Source organism: Gymnoscopelus microlampas (assembly GCF_963454915.1).
Source record: "Gymnoscopelus microlampas genome assembly, chromosome: 4".
NCBI classification, from domain to species: Eukaryota; Metazoa; Chordata; class Actinopteri; order Myctophiformes; family Myctophidae; genus Gymnoscopelus; species Gymnoscopelus microlampas.
In genome coordinates, this window is record NC_139941.1 from 32,552,701 (window position 1) to 32,575,299 (window position 22,599).

Consider the following 22,599-nt stretch of genomic DNA (forward strand, 5'->3'; position numbering starts at 1 on the left):
AAACATTTATTCATTTTCCCCACCATTAATATAGTATTATTTTGAGGATACATGGTTCAGCCTTTAATTTTTTTTTTGCAGCCTCTAAACTTTGTTCAAGACCAAAGCAAAGAAACAACCTGGTAGTATACATGTCTTCTACACAAGACTATCCAAATGATTGTAAATTCATTCACTTTATTTATACCTTGAATATCCAGCATGTCTGCTGCCTCCCTGTCGTGGTAGAGTCATCTTTGGCTTGAGGTCTATGAACTTATTGTTAACAGCCTTGGCAAGAGCCCTCACAGCCTGGTCATTATTGTCCGTCAGGTGGATCTCAGTCAGCAAACCGGGAGCTTTCTCAGTATTGCAGTATTCCCGTACAGCCTGAGCAATGGTTTCAGCACAAAGCTCAAGAGGGAAGCCGAACACCCCAGAACTCACTGCCGGCACGGCAATAGTAGAGCAGTTGTTCATCGCTGCCTGCCTCAAGCTCTCCTGAATGGCCAGGTTTAGCCGTGACACTGCCGTCTTCCTGTCTGAATCAGAGAATCGAGGGCCTACAGCATGAACAACATACTTGCATGGCAGGTTGCCTGAATCTGTCACAATGGCATCCCCAGGTCGCAGACGTCCATTCCTGGCAATGTAGTCATCGCAGAGTTTCTGGAGTTGTGGCCCAGCGGCCTTGAGCAGCGCCAGAGCTACACCTCCGATGTGCTTCAATTCCTCGTTGGCAGCATTGACTACAGCATCCACCCTGAAGCTACAGATATCAGTCCTCGAGACCGAGACCAGGACTCCCGAGGCCGTCTGAACTTCACAGTAGATCGATCCTCCGACCTCGCCTTCTTCCTCATAGTCATCTTCATCTTCATCATACTCCTCTTCCTTGTCCTGCTGAAGCACCACCACGCAGTCAACGATATACGTAAGGAACTTGTTCTCTTGAGACAGGAAGTACTTCTTAGCCCCAGGCTTGTCCACTGTGTGTGCATCAGTGCAGAGAGCTGCCACCAAACTTTGTAGGGAGGCCTTGGATTTCTGGACATGGAGATGTGCACCAGAAAGTTTGATTCTTGGCCGGCTGGGATCAAAATGGACTCTCACTTCATTTGTCGTAGCAAAACTGGTCCATTCTTGTCTTTTTCTCTCCTGGATGAACTGGACCACAGCATTGGACTTGACGCGGATGGTTTCTTCAACTTGTGAGTAATTTACAATAAATTTCTCCAAGCTGCCGGCGACCTCTTTGACTGGGTTGAGGAAGCCGGACACTGTTATTGTGCCTCTTCTCTCTGGGTTGAGATTTATAAGCACCGTTTTCGTCTTTGAGGTGTTGTAGGTTTCCATCAGCTGTGTATTCAACTTCATCCACTCAGGCATCCTTACTACCTTCTCATCCTGCACAAGCAGAGACTGCATTGAAAATGCATTCCTCATCTTCCGCTCCGCATCGACCAGAGCATTCTCAGAACTTCCTGTGAGAAGAACCCTGCTTTTATCTGTGCTGTAAATGGCACTGATTCCCTGAGATGTGAATAAGTCCTGCGACATTTCCATGGCATCAACTGACTTGAGGAAGTCTAGGAGACATGGGTCCACATCATCCAGGGGTTTCTTACACATTCTGAGCTTTCTCTCCAAGATCCAACACTTCACTTTAGAGACCTCTGCTTCAAGGCCCGAAATGGTCAGTGTCTTGGTGGGATCTTGATAGGACAGGTGCAACTCCTGAGAAATATCTGACACCGCCTTTAGCAGCCCTTCCTGCTGTAGGATATAGTAGTAGGCCGGGCACATGTCCATTGCCTCTGATACAGTGTCTCGCTGCCTCTCTATCTGTCGCACAGCATTGAGAATGATATCCTCTACAGGACCTCGAATCCGATCCACATCTTCTGCCCGCCCTGCCACAGTCAGCATCCCTTTTGGTGCATCCAACACCAGCACTGCATCTTCTTTCACTACTGAACGGATATCTTTCTCCATCATCTTCCAAGCAGGGATAGTCACTACAAAGTCAAAAGCAATGTATTGGCTCAAGAGCTTTCTGAAGGCCCCCGAAGAATTGTTTGTCCACTCATCCACCTGTCTTGCCGTCAGACCCTTTTGCTTCAATAGACTTGGCAGAGGGCTGAGCTTTGCCTCAGGGTTTTCTAAATCCACATTGCAGAAGTAAGGGCACATGTGTTGGTTGATGGCGTTTAGCTGTTTCTTCATGAGGAGGAATTTCCAGACAGGGGGGTGGACATTCTCTGTGAAAGGTTCAGGCATCTTCCATGTTGGTCTGTCTTTGCCATACAGGGCAGTGCCCAGGGACTCATAGAAGGGGTACACCTTGACAGGGACCTTGCATATAATATGGTCTTGTATCTTGGAGATTGTCTCTGCAACTGGAAAGGAAGTAATTGGAAAAGTACCAGGACAATTGAGTATAGGAAAGTGACAGCAGGCGTAGTGTATTGAATATTTAATTCATTAATTTAATAGTTTATAGTTACAAAACTATTACCAAATCATTAAACCTTTATTAAATCATCAATTTGTGTAAATCAAATACATAATGTGAATACTTAATTGTGTACTTAACTGATATTATATAACTTAACTTGTTATATACTTGTTAAGTACTTAGTATTTTTTTGGTAACCATTTCCCCTTTTCACCTTTAGGATCATCGAAGGTGGCAACAGCTGCTTTTTCCTCAGGGATCATGCTGATGCTGACTGGCAGAGTCCAGTTCTTCTCAAAGTACAGTTCCAACATCTCTGCAAAAGGAATTTGTCAAATTCAGGGACATATTATACCATTATCAGTCCAGGATACATTCACGTCATTAAAGGTAGGGTAAGTGATTTTCTTTGGTTAAAATAAGTGTTAAATAGCTCTATATTCTGATAGTACTCATTGCTATAGAGTGTTTGTTCAGTAAAAGGAGTCTCCTTGTCTCTCCAGCTCTTTATAAAACAGAAAATGCATTTTCATTTCAGTTTCAGTTTCATTTCCAATTGTATCCAATCAGGATAGAGAACTCAATCAAGATATACAGTAGATTAAACAAGTGGAATTGGAAGTGATGACACTAAGAAATGAGCAGGCAAAATTGGAACTTGAACACTATAAAAATGAAGCTTAAAATGGGTACTTTCTCCTGATTGGCTGAGATTTTGACACTTACCGGAAAATGTATTTTCTGTTTATTAAAGAGCTGGAGAGACGGGGAGACTCCTGTTACTGAACAAAGACTCTATAGCAATGATTACTATCAGACTATTAGTGCTTTAACCTTTTAACAAAATACTTTTTGTTTTAACCCAAAAATATCACTTACCCTACCTTTAACCACTCTGTAAAAATAGTCAAGTCTAACAACTCTTTACTTTTACTTAACATGCTGGCTGAATAAATCCATCCATTCATTCAGGAATAACACAAAAAAACAAATAAATAAATACAACTCTTAAGAATTTAGAATCAAGATAGTTAAGTAACTCAACCGCTGCATGCTGCCAGGATGGAGAAGTTGACATTAGGTGGCACGATGACCAGGTAAATGTCTACAAATAAATAAAATATAAAAAAAACGTGAAATTTAGAGATGTGTACCTTTAATCACAACCGGTGTGAGGTTCTCCACTCGGACAGTCTGTGCTCCTTCCAGCTGCCGTGCAGCCAGCCCATGCCTCTTGAACTTCTCATTTCCCAGACTAGCTTGCAGAAATCTGTCCACAGCTGAAGAAAATGTCACTGTATCAGTATCATCCGACATCATACCGTCATGTTTCCTGCCGAATCTTTCACTAAATCTATTCATGCTATTGCCTTTTCTTCCTCATACTATACTATACATTTCAGAGAGAACTAATTCAACGCCAGTAATTCCATGACAAATGAGTTGCTACAAGGTGGCTTATATCATTCATGTAAAGCAGGGGTACTCAACAGGCGGACCGCGGTCCGGTCCCGTGGACCCTGGGCAAAAAAAAAACGGGGGGTTCGGGGGAGATTTGTCTCCCCCTAGCTTCAGATTGGACCCCCCCTAAGAAATTTAGAATAATACAAATAAATGTTAAAATAATTAAAAATACTTATTTAATAGAACCTGAACCCACTTATGCATCGTAAGAAATGAATAATGAAGAATTAACATAACACAGTGTCAAATTAGCTAGATTAGAGGAAAATAAAAAAATAATAACTCGCGTGCGGGGGACCCCCTCTATTCTCAACCCAGATTTGCGCTGCTGCTCTGCACCCCAGATTTATTAAGTTGGTTGGTTGGGAGGGGATCCGATTTGATAAGCTTGGCTCGATTGACCGACTTAAATAAACGTACCCTAGCCTTATTCAAAAAATGATTTGTGAACCCTCAAGATTTGTAGTTGTGTACCCCTGATGTAAAGCACCAGGTATACTGTAGACTAAGTGTGTTCCTACCAGTGGGATTGTTGAGGGTCACCACAGCTTTCTTTGTCTCCCAGATGATCTCCAGACTAAAGCTCCCCTCATCAAGCCCAGATACGGTTTCCACCACCATGGACAGCATGTCTCTATTCATGTGCTCAGGGATGTTCTCCAGAACGATGGCAACACCATGTGCAGACTCTAACTCAGAGGTAAAGGGGGAAAAAAACATGATCAATAATTTCCCTTGGCTGATTCTTTTTCAAAGGCAAAAGCTAGCAAACCTCCACCCACTGGTTTGAAATCCAATCCTGAATCCTGATACCCTCCCAATATGAAGGACTGCCATAAAGTCTGCTCAGTTTATATGAAGGAAGGAACTGCCTGTAGACGGTGATGACCCTTGTCCTCCTCACTATTGGTTGCTTCTTCTTGTAAACTGGAAATGTAAACTTAAAAAACCTAACTATTTTGGGGTCTTTTCTGCCTTAATTTATATTGATAGAACTGTATACGGTATGCACCTTACCCACTCGGCCATCTGTGCCCCTACAGTAGTACTTGCAGTACTTGGTTTAAGTCTATCTCTATCACTTAAATTCCTAAAATATTCAGATGTGAAACACAAATATTTATATGATCTTACCTGCGACATTGTCAACTTTTGGAGGGGTCTGGCGAGAAAAGGAGGACATAGTCATACACAATGACATCACTGTTTATTAGTTTGTTCAAAAGGCATACACATAGGCCCTACTGTATGTTCTAGAATTTAAATAAAACATATCGCCAAAGGATATGCTTTTGAAGACAGAAAATAAGGCTTATTGTCAAACTGGCACCTATTCAAGTATGAAAATTTAGATGTGGAGTTAGCATGTCTCAAGGGTCATGAAACTCATTCAACACACACAAGGACTACATAATATAACTATAAAAAGTGCTCCTCAGAGCAAAGGTCTCCGCCAGGTCAGGTAGGTTAATGTGGGCCAGCAATGTTTGGAATTCACCAATCAGGCTGGAATGTGGAAAAAAAAGCTGCGATAAAGGCAACAGTGCCGGAGATTAGCTGTCCACGGACGGACGGACGGACGGACACACACACACACACCCACCCACCCACCCACCCACACACACACACACACACACACACACACACACACACACACACACACACACACACACACACACACACACACAGACAGACGGACAGGGTGCAAAACATAGTCTCGGACATGCCTTTCGGCCTGGCGGATACAAATATTCAACTTTTTATTTTAAACATGTAGCAAGTTTAACAGTTCATAGGCAGAAAGATGTGGAGAGCTGAAGCACAAACAACAATCTTTGTATCATGACACTTATGGCATTCAGTGTAGTGTAACACAGGTCAGGGTTAGGTTTAGATAAATAATGGCGAGAAAGGGGAAATACTGCTGATAATAATTCGACACTTAGTATGATGACTAGTGACTGGAATTCAAAGAACCAAAAATCTTTCTAAACAACTATCTAATGAACTACAGATTTGTGAAAGTTGTACTACAAATACAGTTCATATGCATTATGGGTGACATTTAAATATGAAAAAAGGAATTGATGTCAGAGAGGGTCAGAAAATGAACATATTCATAAGATATTAATCAGTGCAACTGGTTTCACTGATATGTAGTTTGTTGTATCATCATCAGACCATAGTTAGTCATGTGTGGATACTGTTGTACATTGTATTGTCTATCTGCTGTGGTTATATGATTGGGAGCATTAAGACGGTGTGCGGACCCTTTTCTTTTGTTCATGTTTATTCAGTCGGATCCAGCACCCGTTGCAATTCTAACCACTTTATTATGATTCATTGAAATCATGTAGGCTATTATAAATGTGCTGTAAATGTCAGAAGACCTTTTATCTGCACATGACACGATTTCCACCTGAGTGGCAGTAAAACACTTGTAAACAACACTCCAAAACACTGGTGCTGGGGGGGGGGGGGGGGGTAAAATGGCCCCTTGGTAGTTATGTTGACATGGTCAAAAGGTACAAATTTGGTCTCACACACAGGTACAGCCTAAAAGTGGATCATTCTACAATATTTGTACTTGTCCCCCTAAATGTTAAATTTCACAAAATTAAAATAGACAACAACCACATGCATCCACCCCCCCCCCCCACACACACACACACACACACACACACACACACACACACACACACACACACACACACACACACACACACACGAGAGACAAAACAACAACAACTAGCGTTTAAACTCACTTGTTGAGAAGGCTTTTCAGTGTCATCATTGGTCGGTGACAGGTGCAACTTCACACTTGCCTTTTCAATGGTAATTTCGTGATCATCCCTGGCAAGGACTCTCTTTTTTACTGTAAAATAAAGTGTATTAAAACTTAAAAACCTAAAAAAGTCTATCTCAGAATAAAACATATAGACCTATCATCTTGTAATAGAACATTCAAAAGTTTTTTTTTTAACTGAGCACTGTCAAAAGGCCAGAGCAAAGGCTCATGCACTCCATAGGATGCACACACAAGATACATACATGCGCACAAATCTACATGCGTCGGATTGAAAATAGCCGATCTACAAGCGTGTAGATCTGCTATTTTCAACAGATGGGGGGGTCCTTGGATAATAACATCAGTGTGGTACATTTAAAAAATAATAATTTAAAAACAGCATAGTCACCGTCGTCACATTTAAAGTACACCGTCGCTCTCACGGAGTCATCACCGGTTACCTCGACCCTACAGTCCCCTCCGTCCGACTTCTTTTTACTCTGAAAATAGATCTGAAGTTTGTTCTTGATGGCCTTGGCCTGAACAGACGTCCATTCGCCCTCCACTAACAGCGGGTAAGGGAACTCGTCCATTGCTAACCTCTTTCATTCGACAGTAAAGCGAGTATAAGTAAAGGCGCAGAACAGACTTTGAGCCACAGAGTGGAGTCTTGGGTTTTACTTTCGTTTCTCCGCTGCAAGAAGAGGATAGGTTTCGTTCCCCGCACCTACATAGGAAATAGACTGGGACCAATTCGCTTAGCAGCTTGCTGATCCGGCCTGGTTTTTGAGCGGATGCGGAAACCGTGCTTGCATACATTTGTGTCTGCGTTTTTCTGCCTCGAGTAGGCGGGCTCTAGACCGGATCATAGTAGCCCTGGTGCCCTGGGAGCCCTGCCAGGCGCGCTGCTCTGCTCATAGACCCAATATTATACTGCCGTGCGTGGTGCGAGCCGGTTCCATAATATTTTGCATTAGAAGATGCAATTCAACATTTGACCAGTAGGGGAATCAGTAATGTTTTCTCTACGGGCGCAACTCTTGCGCAATGTCTTAAAAACATGTAACCGGATGAGGACAGAGGCGAATTAAATATTTTTTTTCAACTCGTTGGATAGCTTTTATTGTGCGCTAGAACGTAAAACATCTGAGAGCGTGGCAGAAAACCTTTACTTTTTGGATACGATGTGCAGAAAGGGGTAAAAAACATGTAAAGTGCAAAATGTGCGACAATGTTCTGCTAAAACGGCACCGAGAAACGAGGAACCTCATCTCGGAGCTATACAGCGGAGGGAGGAGTTCCGTCGGAGCTAGTATCATCATAGCAGCACTGCACAGTAAATAGAAACCATGGGTAGGCGTATAGGCTACTGCTGCAGAGGCATGTCGACACGAGGTTAACTTGCACTGCACACCACACAGACCATCATTGCACACATGTACGGTAGCCTACTTTGCAATATGACAGTGATTCCCAAATTCCCTCCAATATAATTACATGCAATCAGGGGCGTCACAGGGGGGGGGGGGCAATATTATCTTATTGCCGTTCTACGTTCAGCCAACCAGTTAAATACATTGCAGGTAACCTCTTTAAACTCTGCTTTTTGAAATATTCAAGACCATTAGGGTTTTATGGGAGATGCTTCTAAGATACAATTTAAGCAATAAAACATGTATTCTATTGCTGGTTTGACCCATTCTAATATTATGAAAATGACTGAAATCACAAATCAGTCAGACTGAGAACTTTAATCCATGGGATTTTACAGAGGAGAGAGACATAGAGGAAGAGGAGAGAGACATAGAGGAATCAATGTCACACTCCTGTGATGTCTGCCATGATCTCATCTACAATTGTCCTTCATTACCTCAACACAAAGAACCTATCAGTATCACAAGTGTAATCAGACAGTATAGTGTGTACTATGTACTATTTATTTATATTTTGATAACCCTTTATTTGTCCTGGGTAGGGTGGGGCAATGTGTCGATTATATATAGACTAGATAAGGTCTGGCATTTTGGACATATTGGTATGATGTGTTGTCTTTTCCTGGTTTGAATGGAGACTGCAGTTGTGTGCTTTTATTGCAGAGAAGCATTTCACCTGCCTTTTTGCTTTGAAAATTGGTGATGTGGTAATGCAAATGGGGTGATTCATAGTAGATCGGGTGGGTAATAACGTTTTACCTATGGAAAGCCCCATTTAATTCTTAAGCCCTATTTAATTATTTTCCCCCTCTATTATAAGTAAATAATTATAGAGTGGTGAATTAGTTTCACACATTGCAACCACACTATAAGACCATGGCTCTGTACTTGGTTTGCTCTTTTTTCCCTACACTAAACCTCTTTGCCGAAAATAGACAATCTATGAGCTCGGCTATTTTTGCTGAATGTTCCATCCAGATAGGGATGCTGGGGTTCAAGCAATTAGTGAACTAAATTGAAAAAACAAAAAACGTTCTTATCACACAAAGATTTGGTGGCCCCCCAGTAATAACTCTAAGGACCCCCTAAACGTCCCGGACCCCCTGTTGAAGACCCATTAGGCCACTGGTTCTCATTATTGCTAGCTTCAGAAAAGACAGGTACAGTCTCCATTATGGGCTTGCTAGTATCCTTCACCTTTACTTGGTAATTTGCCTCAAATGTAAATCTTTCCAAATTGTTCTGAACATAAAGCCAAATCACAGTACGGAGGGAGAGATGGAAAGGGGAGCATACTCATTTGACCTTTGTCCAGGGCACCTCATATTTGTCACTGACGCACTAGGGACATCTGGGCACCTCAATGTAAAGTTGGCCTTTTTGTCCAAAATGTAAAAAATCACACCCTGTGTGAAGGAAGCGGTGCCTTTGATGAGTGGCCTCATGGTGGCGCTATAATAGGGCGGGGCGGGGCTTCAGCAATTAATGCTCGTCCCTATTGGTGGTGTAAGTCCACATACCAAATTTGGACTTGGTGGCATGCTGCAAAATGGAGTTATAGCTGTTTAAAGCCAGTGACCTCCTGGTGGCGCTATAATAGGGCGGGGCAGGGCTTCAGCAGTCAATGCTCGTCCCTATTGGTGGTCTAAGTCCACATACCACATTTGGACTTGCTGGCATGCTGCGAACTGGAGTTATAGCTGTTTAAAGCCCGTGCTCAAACGGACATACGGACAAACGGACAGACGGACATACGGACGGACATAGTCAAAGGTAGAGCGGCTGGCACCGCTAAAAATATATATTTGAAAAGTGGTCTCAAGTAATCTAAAGCATACATGATGTGAACATGCACGGTACACTGTACATCATCTATCATCATCTGTCTGTCTGTCTGTCTGTCTGTCTGTCATCATCATCATCAATCGTCATCTGTCTGTCTGTCTGTCATCATCATCATCATCATCCATCTTCATCTGTCTGTCTGTCTGTCTGTCTGTCTGTCTGTCTGTTTGTCTGTCTGTCATCATCATCATCATCATCATCATCATCATCATCATCATCATCCATCTTCATCTGTCTGTCTGTTTGTCTGTCTGTCATCATCATCATCATCCATCTTCATCTGTCTGTCTGTCTGTCTGTCTGTCTGTCTGTCTGTCTGTCTGTCTGTCTGTCTGTCTGTTTGTCTGTCTATCATCATCATCATCATCCATCTTCATCTATCTATCTATCTATCTATCTATCTGTCTGTCTGTCTGTCTGTCTGTCTGTCTGTCTGTCTCCACCCATCCATCCATCCATCCATCCATCCATCCATCCATCCATCCGCCCGTCCGTCCGTCCATCCATCCATCCATCCATCCATCCATCCATCCGCCCGTCCGTCCGTCCGTCCATCCATCCATCCATCCATCCATCCATCCATCCGTCCATCCATCCATCCATCCATCCATCCATCCATCCGCCCATCCGCCCATCCGTCCGTCCAAACGTCCATCCATCCATCCATCCATCCATCCGTCCGTCCATCCGCCCGTCCATCCATCCATCCATCCATCCACCCGTCCATCCATCCATTCGCCCGGCGGTCCATCCATCCATCCACCGCTGTGCACCCCCAAATTGATTCCCCTATAGTTTAAAACTTGTTTAGTTTGGTATAATGGTTTTGTTTCTTTTGATATAATAATGAGTTGGTATGCCCATATTTTATTCTAACTCTCGCAGCGTGTTTAGCGATTGATTATGTGGGGAACAAAAACAATGCGACGCCAACCGGAACCAATTACTGAAGCCACAATTCTTTCCGCCCATTAACCTGTGGCCACATAATTTCCAACCGTCTTTCACACATGTCACAACATCGCAGATTACAGCAAAAAAAAAACACGAAACGAAACAACAACAAAGTTGCAGGTGAGCTGATGATGTTGGGAATATACTGTGGAAATAACGTTATTAGATGTTTGTGACTATCACTTTATGTAGTTTTGATGAAATATGTCACAGGCTAGTTAAAAAGTTAATCATTAGCTTGGAGCCAATTGCTAGCTAGTTGTAACATGCATGAATCATGGCTGGCAACTTTTCAGACTACCTTGGAGTGAGATTTGGTGGTGTGTGTGGCAAATTTGTAATTTTTTTATAAATACATGTACAATGTACGCAAAGTATACATCATTTAAAAAAATATATATATCAATGTTTCCAATTTCTTAACTTCAAATCATTAACCTAACCATATATTACAATTAATGTTGCGCTGGGTGGGCTATAATGGTTAAAAAAAAAACAACATTACAAAAATAATAATAATATATATATATATATATGTACACGCACATGCACGCGCACACACACACACACACACACACACACACACACACACACACACACACACCTGTATATCAGGTAACATGTATTGACTTCAAGTCAGCTGTTATCATTTCCTGATTATTGTCAATTTTTTATTTCCATTTACAATTTGTAATTCTTTTCTTTCCTGTAATCTGCAGGTATGGCATTGACACAGGTCATCATCAGTTTCCAGGACAGCTGGGATAATTTTTTGGATAATCCTCGTTGTCCACAGGGAAATGTCGTGTACCAAATTACTCTTCCCGGGGAACAATTCAAGATAGACGAGCCTGTAATGGCAAATATGCTGGATCAGTGGAGGAACTGCTTCTAACTTACCCTGGAGGTTACGGTGCACGTCCAAATCAGCATGTTCCTAAAGATCTGGGAGGCTCCCAGCCACGCCAGGTGTGTTTTACCAAATTATTCAGAGCGATGTGTAGTTTGTAGGAAAATAACATGAATAACACGTATGGCATAGCATAATACATTGTACAGTGTATATTTATTGTAAACAATAATATTGACTTTTAACATTTTTTATTCACTTAATATATATTTTTATATTTATATATATTTTTGCAAGCGTTGGCGACACTCGCATCAAAATGAAATAATAAATAATGGGGGTTGAGTGAGCCCCCACAGTCGCGCACATAAATTGGCGCGCCTGCTTATTACTTTTACCAAATTGCCCAAATAGAACAATTAAATAGCCTGGATCTTTTTAATCAAATGAATGGGCATTCATTTGATTACAAATGCTCATAAATAAATGAGTTCATTAGTTAATTCAATAATTCATCATAATACGTCTAATTAATTAAACGTATCAATCCTCTTCACAGGTGGTCTATGAGCTGGTCAAGGGAGTCAAAACACTTGTGCTCGATTACACCAATGGAAAGTACGTGCCGGATCGTCCTCTGATTATCCCCGCACAGGGTGAGGGTGTTCAAAATGTCAGATTGGAGATTTTCCGCCATTGGGTCAAACCCCATTACTAGCGGTAATAATAATATAGGAGAGATGCTCTTACTCATGGATTAAAGTTCTCAGTCGCCAAGACTGATTTCAGTCATTTGGATTCCATAGAAGCCAGCATGTCTTCTATGGAAGCATGTTGCGCAGCTAAAATAGCCGATCTACAAGCTCTCAATGCGTCTGCGACGCATTGAGAGCTTGTAGAAAGGCTATTTTCGGTTATTTTAAGATTAGAGCATTTGAAGTGGTCAAACTAGCAATATGTTCGGAAGCATCTTCCATAATATCTTAATCGTCTCGGATATTTCATATAAAAGCAAAGGTTAAAGCCTTAATTGTGATTTCTTAACCTGGTTGGCAGTATGTTGAACAGCAGGAAAAATATTACTAAAGCATCCTAATTTTACATATTGTGTTCATTGTTCAGGAATCGGCGCAAGTGTGTGTGGGGGATCCTTTCACACTGTTTCACAAATCGCACATTAGGACATTTTCAGTCGTGAGATTTGATGTTGCTTTAATCCATGTATACAGTACATTATGTGCCATAAAAGGATTTACCATACCTCCATCAAGTACAACGATATATATTGTATATTTACATAATGCAACCAGGCACTATAGAATAAACAGGCTTGTAGGTATAGGAACATTTTACTAATATTATTTATATCTCCATTTTGCAGGAGGCCAGCGAGGCCTATCTGGTTGGCTTGTTTGAGGACACCAATCTGTGTGCCATTCACGCCAAGCGTGTCACCATCATGCCCAAAGACATCCAGCTGGCACGCCGTATTCGTGGGGAGCGTGCTTAGATGCCCTCTCCTTCTCCTACACTCCTTCCATCCTTGCTCCCCTAGTCTGTCTTTCCATTCCTCACCTGTTACCCCCCCCCTCTCCTATTTCCTCATGTTGGTAGTGTGTAGAGAAAAACTGATTATATTATGAATAAAGTGTATAGTCGTGTTTTTTCTTAGTGCTCTCGGCAGCAGACTTCTAGGGTACTCTCTTTTTGTGCATGTACCTGCGTGATGGTGATCAGACCTACACAAGCACACATACGTGTCTCGTAGTTTGCATTGTTTTCACTCCTGCCTCAAGAAAACCCACAGATATAATGGAGAGAGTCTAAAAAGATAGTTTTGGGGTTAAAAGAAAAAGGTGGGATAAAACAATGCAAATACGGGTGTGACAGACAGGGAAGGGGGCAGCAGTCTGTCTGCTGGGAGTTAGTTTCTTCTTCCAGCAGGGTGCTTGAACCTGACTTGTCTCCTCCTGCATGCTATTAGTCACCACCAACTGGTGTCCACAAACTACTCTGGTATTTTGTGGACCCTGTCCTTCTAATAGTGAAGCTTGAATGTCTGTCCCTATGCGTATGTGTGACTGCTGAGTCTGATCAGCACAGCAAATTGTATACAGTTCAAAAGCATCTTTTGGAGCAGTTGATTTATTATTACCATATTGATTGTTGGTGTTAAGATCCTTTATTTTGTTTTCTTTTTCCTTAAATAAATCCTCAAACATGGTATTTTAACCACAGCAGAAAACGTTGTTAATAACATGAAGATGGAGGTGGGATTCAGACAAAAAAAACTTTAAAAAATCTAAAAAAAAAAAATACATTTTACAGAGAACAAAAGTAAAAGAAAAAAACGAATTGTGTTTCTACTGTGTATCAAAGCTACTGACTTGTTTTGGCAACCAAAGTATGATCCTCTTGTTGATTCTATTCCTATTTGACATTCAATGTAACATTCAGGCCCATGTGTGTCCTTTGTTCAGATTGGCTTCATGTTGTATTGAAACAAGCTCAAGTGTGAGATTTCTTTCTCCCCCCAACAGGCTAGTTTTAAAAAATGGATCTTTTATTACACAGGTTTGTGGAGACCTACGGTGCTCTCCAAAACCAAAAGTTGAAGTCTACCAACTGATATATTTTTGGACAAATGAGGTGAAGATTGTATTGTATAAATCTACGTTGAATGATCAGTAACTCTGGTCAGGTTTTATGTAGATGTCCCCTACTTTGCCTCCTACTTTTCTCCAGGTCACTTCATCCATGTACCGTTTCTCAGGTTGACTCATCAATCGTTTAACTTAAAACGTTTTTTTTTCTTAATTTTATTTTTTCTGTTTTTGAAATGTTTAAGAATTTCAATAAAACAATGTTTGTAATTTCCAGATTTGTCATATAAGGTGGTAATAAATGGATGTTACACACTCCCACTGCTCATTATTTAACCACATGATACCTAGCGTCCCTATTCTGTGCATAATGAGTAATAATGGGTGTTTGGGAGAACATTCTGAGAAAATTGCAGATGTACAAGTTCTGAATGCGATGCGAGTTTGTAGATGGCTATTTTGCTATTTTACACACAAAGTATATGGGGTTTAAGTGGTTAACCTCAAGTTACTTAGAATTACTGAGCTAGGCCTACACTGATGGCGCAACCAGTATAGACTGACTGCATAACTGCAAGGTCCTATCATTCATTACCTGTACCTGTACCACTTTCCTGTCAATATAAAATAGAGCACAAATGCCTTCTTGTTGCTTGGAAAATACATTTACTAAATGGCATTATCAAATCCATAAATGGTTTATTATTAAATAAATATATAGATAGATAACATACGTATATATATACAGAATGATTTGAATATGTTTGTTTTATTTTTTATAATTTAGATTAGGCCTATATAAACATGTCTCTCCCTTTTGACAAATTGACCACTAGGGGGCAATACAGTTCCATATTTGTGTCAATCATGTCATCCTCAAGCACAGTGCTTTGGCCCTCTGGCTGACACATTATACACATTATGTCAGCCAGAGAGCCAAAGCACTGTGAATGAGGTGTGGTATGATTCATTACTTCTAAATTAAAGAAGCTATGAAGCATAGCTGGAGATTTTACAAAGGCTAGTTTGTTTAAAAGTCGGTAAACAAACATATCCAAGCATCACACTCTCCTTATTGGTTCCTTGATTAACCATATGAACCCTAGCGCCCTTATTCCGGGGGCCAACATTCAGAAAAAAAATCGGCAATGGACTATGTTTGGCGAATATATTTAGTGAAAAGCAGGAGGGGACCTAAATATATGGGTTTAATGGTAAGAGATAAAGCCACGCTGCCTATATTCAATACAGTGAAACAAACAACCATTTGACCTCATTTAGAGGCTGTTCATTACAATGAAACACACAGACAAACATCTAATCAAAGACCAAGCTTTAATACAGTCGTTTGAATGGCCATCATCACACACACACACACACACACACACACACACACACACACACACACACACACACACACACACACACACACACACACACACACACACACACACACACACGGATACACAAGGACACACAGATTCACAAGGACACACATACACCCCATCCAATTTCCAATCTATGAGCTCGGCTATTTTTGCTGAATGTTCCATCCAGATAGGGATGCTGGGGTTCAAGCAATTAGTGAACTAAATTGAAAAAAACAAAAAACGTTCTTATCACACAAAGATTTGGTGGCCCCCCAGTAATAACTCTAAGGACCCCCTAAACGTCCCGGACCCCCTGTTGAAGACCCATTAGGACACTGGTTCTCATTATTGCTAGCTTCAGAAAAGACAGGTACAGTCTCCATTATGGGCTTGCTAGTATCCTTCACCTTTACTTGGTAATTTGCCTCAAATGTAAATCTTTCCAAACTGTTCTGAACATAAAGCCAAATCACAGTACGGAGGGAGAGATGGAAAGGGGAGCATACTCATTTGACCTTTGTCCAGGGCACCTCATATTTGTCACTGACGCACTAGGGACATCTGGGCACCATTTCGCCTCCTGTATGAACCGTGCATGGCTGAAAAAATTAGGGTAGGTCTACGCTACTGCATTTTAAACCATTTTACACCTGCGGGCGATTCTAAAAACGCCTTCTAAATCCTGACCTAAGTTTTCTGAAAAACTTCAAATATTTATTCAAAAATAAAAGAAAATGCATGTTGCTATATACATAGCAACATAGCAAGAACAACCCCAAAAGGGGTTCCCGGATTGAAAGGTATAGTTACGTATAGGGGTTCCCGGTGTAAATTGGTAAGCATCAGTCATAAATGGTGGTATATTTTTTGAGGTGGTACACTGTGTAAAAATAATTGTACATGCCCTACAGTCATGTACAATTATGACCTCTTCTGTCTCTTATCTCTCTCAGGCTCTTCATCAGGCGCAGAGGAACTGGCCCATCCAGAATGTGGTACCGTCTCTTCAGGCAACCGATCACAATCTCTGCAGGAACCACATCACAGCTCCTCATCAAAATACCATCCCACTGAGAAGAAAAATACATGAGAATGTATAAAAGTCTCCACCAATTCATCATCATGTCACTGTAGCACGCTGAGTGCTACTATGGTTGTTTAAAACAGTGGCTCTTAACCTTTTCTGGATCAGGGTCCAATCAAAGTTTCTGTGCTATATTGACCACCATGTACATATTGGTGCACCAAGTCTGTGTACTCTGTGTACAGCAGCCTTGCTGGGGTTGCTCATTGCTATGCAAAGTTCTAAAGTGTGTTTAAATTAAAGTTCTTTATAACTTTGCACTATAACTTTGTGTGTGTGTGTGTGTGTGTGTGTGTGTGTGTGTGTGTGTGTGTGTGTGTGTGTGCGTGTGTGCGTGTGTGTGTGTGTGTGTGTGTGTGTGTGTGTGTGTGTGTGTGTGTGTGTGTGTGTGTGTGTGTGAGACACAAATGAGACTCTTTGTGTTTCTTACCGGAACCGCTGCCGGTCATAAAATTACTGGCTTAGGAATGTGACAAAAACAGGGCACATTGGCACAGTCGGTAGCGCTGTCACCTCACAGCTAGAAGGTCCTGAGTTTGATTCCCGCCGGGGGCGTGTCCTCTCCTCCACGCCATCAGTGCCCATACCCTAGGTGGGGCTGGCGAAAGGGCCTTTCTGTGTGGAGTTTGCAATAACGTGTTCCTTCCACGCGCTACGTCTAACCGGGGAAACTCCCCCCTGTCAGGTGATAAGCAGCTTTCTAGCTCCTCATGCATTGAAGGAGGCATGAGCTCAATTATGGGCTCTCCCTAGGTTGGCAGAGGGGGAGCAGCGCCCAAGATTACATAGGCACCAGATGGGTGACATGTAATGAAGTACTTCACTGGTGTACAGTTGTTGTACTTTGAATAAACAATAATGCTGTGGGGAAAGACAAAACTTCAGTACTACTCAAAAAGTAGTTTGTTAACTCTCACACTTAATAGGAAAAGTGCACGCACACACATTTTGTTAGTTTTGCAGCTGCAGAAAAATGTGTTCTGTTGATGAACAGATGTTTAGTTCGTTATCCTTCTTTAAACCTATAGCAAGTTTAAAACTAAAGCTGTACTTGGAAAATAACTGGAGGGAGCTAGGAAGCTGTACCATTAGCCTCGGAAACCCATGCCTTTTAAAGCTAGATGTGACTGTGACTCATCTAATACCCAAAACCAATCAGCAGTGGTCAGGGAGGGGCTACATGGGGCAATTGGGAATTGGCATCACAACAAGACTTCGGCCTAGACAATCCACCAATAGCATAGAGGAGGAATTAATTGGTGAAGTGATAATTGACACTGCACGTAATCCAACGGGCTGGGGCGGCACCTGTCAGCAGGGAATATTGGGCAGGACGAGTAGGACAAAGGCTCTACGTCCTCCCAGTGGGGGGCTCCTTGCTGGTAGGTGAGTCAGTAGGATTATAAAAGCTGTGACAACACAGAAATGTGTGTGGGGAAGAATCAATTGGCATAACAACTAAATTGGGGAGAGAATTTGGGGGTAAAAAGCACAACAAAAAAATCCTGCTATTATGGTAACTGTGTAAGTCAGTTTGAACAGACATGAAAATAGTCTCTGGATGGAAAACCAACTTTACCTATGCTTCATCTACTGAGGTATTGCTTTAAACCTGTTTAACTTGTGACAATAATGTTTTCTGTTCATTGTGATTGCTGGTTGAGATTTATTGCATCTTCATTTTCTTTGGTGACCTTCATTTTTGTCATGTTAGAGCTTGGAGAGGGAGTAGCTAATCAGAAGGTTTGACGAGATGAAGTTGGCTGGCAATGGACAAAATAAACAAAACAGCACAAAGGCTCCCAAATATTATTCTGTTCTATTAATAGTTATTTTCTTATCACAAGTGAAATATCAGATATTCATCACTGCAGTATTCACATGCTGGCCTTTGTGTTTTTTAATCTAACAGAGAAATACATTTTTGTTCCAGTTCAAGCATTATTGCTAGCTTCAGAAAAGACAGGTACAGTCTCCATTATGGGCTTGCTAGTATCCTTCACCTTTACTTGGTAATTTGCCTCAAATGTAAATCTTTCCAAACTGTTCTGAACATAAAGCCAAATCACAGTACGGAGGGAGAGATGGAAAGGGGAGCATACTCATTTGACCTTTGTCCAGGGCACCTCATATTTGTCACTGACGCACTAGGGACATCTGGGCACCTCAATGTAAAGTTGGCCTTTTTGTCCAAAATGTAAAAAATCACACCCTGTGTGAAGGAAGCGGTGCCTTTGATGAGTGGCCTCCTGGTGGCGCTATAATAGGGCGGGGCGGGGCTTCAGCAATTAATGCTCGTCCCTATTGGTGGTGTAAGTCCACATACCAAATTTGGACTTGGTGGCATGCTGCAAAATGGAGTTATAGCTGTTTAAAGCCAGTGACCTCCTGGTGGCGCTATAATAGGGCGGGGCAGGGCTTCAGCAGTCAATGCTCGTCCCTATTGGTGGTCTAAGTCCACATACCACATTTGGACTTGCTGGCATGCTGCGAACTGGAGTTATAGCTGTTTAAAGCCCGTGCTCAAACGGACATACGGACAAACGGACAGACGGACAAACGGACAGACGGACATACGGACGGACATAGTCAAAGGTAGAGCGGCTGGCACCGCTAAAAATATATATTTGAAAAGTGGTTTCAAGTAATCTAAAGCATACATGATGTGAACATGCACGGTACACTGTACATCATCTATCATCATCTGTCTGTCTGTCTGTCTGTCATCATCATCATCAATCGTCATCTGTCTGTCTGTCTGTCATCATCATCATCAATCGTCATCTGTCTGTCTGTCTGTCTGTCTGTCTGTCATCATCATCATCATCATCATCATCATCCATCTTCATCTGTCTGTCTGTCTGTCTGTCTGTCTGTCTGTCTGTCTGTCATCATCATCATCCATCTTCATCTGTCTATCTGTCTGTCTGTCTGTCTGTCTGTCTATCATCATCATCATCATCATCCATCTTCATCTATCTATCTATCTATCTATCTATCTATCTATCTATCTATCTATCTATCTATCTATCTATCTATCTGTCTGTCTGTCTGTCTGTCTGTCTGTCTGTCTGTCTGTCTCCACCCATCCATCCATCCATCCATCCATCCATCCATCCATCCATCCATCCATCCGTCCGTCCTTCCATCCGTCCGTCCGTCCATCCATCCATCCATCCATCCGCCTATCCGTCCGTCCATCCGTCCATCCGTCCATCCATCCATCCATCCGTCCGTCCGTCCATCCGTCCGTCCGTCCGTCCATCCATCCATCCATCCATCCATCCACCCATCCATCCGTCCGTCCGTCCATCCATCCATCCGTCCGTCCGTCCATCCATCCATCCACAGTGTATGTTAGAGCCAAAAATATAGAAATACTAGAGTTTCGGGGGGCTACGCCCCCCTCAACCCCAGCCGCGCACGGGGCCCAGCGTGGCCGCGTGTATATTGGGGGACCCAAATCGCCGGAGTAAAACTGTGGAAAAGTTTTTTTGAAAAAGGAAGAAATTAGAAGAAATAATATTTTTTATGTTTCAGAGGGTCCACAGGGGGTCCACGGACCCCCTGCTGGTCCACTGACCCCCTGTGGAGTGTTGGGACGCGCGGGGACACCCCTGGAACATTGCGGACCCCTTCGGTGTTTTTTTTTTTTTCATGAAGGTGGTTGCTTGTTTCTGGCGCTTGTTTTTAGAGAACCTGGCATGCCTGGCAACCCGACTGACATCACTGACGTATCCTTGGTATTTGTACTTCTGGGTTGCATAATGATGACATCACTGTCGAGTCCTTTGGTGTCATGAACCTAGCCTGGTTTGTTTACCAGATTAGCCTGGGCAACGTGCTGTGCTGTGGCCGTCGCTGTTTGTTTGTGTGTTTGGGATGAACATGGCACGTGAAGGACGGACATATTGTGATCGAGACATGAGTGAAGTGAAAGTAACGGCCTGGGTGGAACAAAGGAGGTACGTAAGAAGGGGGGGGGGGTTGAAGCAAAGGAGCTGCGTGTGTGGTGTTGTGGAGGAGATGGGCAGAGTGCAATGGCGGCCTCTCGTGTTGTTTCGGCGAAACCCGTCGCCGTTCGGTGTCGGTGGTGTGCACGGTAAACGGTTCGAAAGTGATTCACCTTCCGTTTTGTCCGAAATGTCGTGAGTGGAATAAATTATGTGGCGACGTGGAAACAGTGAAGGGAGCAATGTTAGGTGGCCTACGCCACCCGTAAATTGTGAAAGTCGGCCGTGGCTACTGTTTTCGCGACATGTCCTGTGTCGCCGTTGGGTTTACTCGATTACAGAGCTGTGGCTATGGCGTCAGCGCGCGCGGAAGTGACTTGCCGTTTATATAATTAGATAGGAGAGATGCTCTTACTATTTCAGCCCCCAAACCAGGAACACGTTCATGAACACGCACGCCCATTCACGCAGATGACCATAGTCGTTATTACATACAGGCATTGTTCATTCATGTTTTCTGATTATTGGTTAGGTGAGCATACTACAGCGGACTACTGAGCGTGTGACAGCACGGGAGTGCAGTTCTCACAGGCAGTGCACCAGTGCACCTAGAACGCTGCGTTCATGATTTGCGGCATTTTGTTCAAAATGAGCCACTCCAGCAAACTTTAGATGTCAATCACGATGGAATATCAAACATCAAACAGATCCGTCTTGATCACAAGACTATAGAGATCATGTGTACTGATTTGCGTGAAATTTTGATTAAATCTGAAGGAGTAGTAAATTGTTTTACATAAGTCGGCCTCCTGGTGGTGAAAATTGCAGGGCAAAGGTTTTTCTTTGGCCTCTAGGGAGTGTGCACACAAAGTTTTACACAGATCGGTGCAGTTATAGGTAAAAACAAATCGGCCTGTTATAGCGCCACAATGAGGCTGATTTAGACATTTCCAAGTGGCATTTCTTCCTCAGCCTAGTGGGAATGTGCTGCAAAATTTCACGGAAATTGCACGCTGGGTTCATGATTTGAGGCATTTTGTTCAAAACGGAGCACTCCTGCAAACTTTGGAAGACAATCTTAGTCAATCAGGAATCGGATGGAATCTGAAAATCGTTTTGTTTTGTTTTATGACTATAGAGATACTGTGTTCCGATTTGCGTGATGTTTGGACAAAATCTGTAGGAGTACTGTCAAGAAATGTGTTTTGGCAAAATCGGCCTCCTGGTGGCGCTATAACAGGCCCATGTGAAAAATTCGGTGCAGAGAGATTAGCTGTACAGTAGTCTCGCGTGGCCAGAGTGTTGCCTCCCACAATTTACAAATGTTTCCGGTCATACAGTCTGGGACTCGGAAGCTCTGATCATGATCAGATTATAAACCGGATGTGAAGCCTCCTCCCCTCCTTCTGTTTCGTCTTTACAGTCGTGCAGATTTATCCTAATGTAAATACAAATCATCTATGTATATTTAGCTTGCTGTTAAGCAGAAATGGAAATTAAAAATCACACCCTGTGTGAAGGAAGCGGTGCCTTTGGGGCGGGGTGTAACTCATTTCAGTTCGTCCCTATTGGTGGTCTGAGTCCACTTACCAAATTTGTACTTGGTAGCATGCTGCAAACTGGAATAATGGCTGTTTAAAGCCCAGCCAATGGGCAGACAGAGGGGGCGGGGCTTAAGTAATTACAGTTTGTCCCTATTGGTGGTTTTAGTCCATGCACAAAATTTGTACTCCGTAGCATGCTGCGAACGTGAGTTATGGCTGTTTAAAGGCCAGCCAATGGGAAGACAGAGGGGGCGGGGCTTCAGCAATTCATGCT

At 42.5% G+C, this 22,599-nt stretch overlaps 1 protein-coding gene across 1 annotated transcript in view; it reads right to left on the reverse strand.

The window, feature by feature from the left end:
• LOC311042870 (protein mono-ADP-ribosyltransferase PARP14-like) overlaps nucleotides 1–7,364 on the reverse strand; it is a 29,057-nt gene extending 21,693 nt beyond the window's left edge. Inside the window, exons 1-7 of the mRNA XM_084053934.1 lie at nucleotides 7,099–7,364; nucleotides 6,667–6,776; nucleotides 5,036–5,063; nucleotides 4,423–4,590; nucleotides 3,592–3,717; nucleotides 2,652–2,753; nucleotides 188–2,378 (exon numbers count right to left, since the gene is read on the reverse strand). Of these exons, the coding sequence (XP_083910060.1) occupies nucleotides 188–2,378; nucleotides 2,652–2,753; nucleotides 3,592–3,717; nucleotides 4,423–4,590; nucleotides 5,036–5,063; nucleotides 6,667–6,776; nucleotides 7,099–7,282 (2,909 nt within the window). The 5' untranslated portion in view covers nucleotides 7,283–7,364. The remainder of the gene's footprint in view (nucleotides 1–187; nucleotides 2,379–2,651; nucleotides 2,754–3,591; nucleotides 3,718–4,422; nucleotides 4,591–5,035; nucleotides 5,064–6,666; nucleotides 6,777–7,098) is intronic.
• Nucleotides 7,365–22,599: the final 15,235 nt, after the last annotated feature.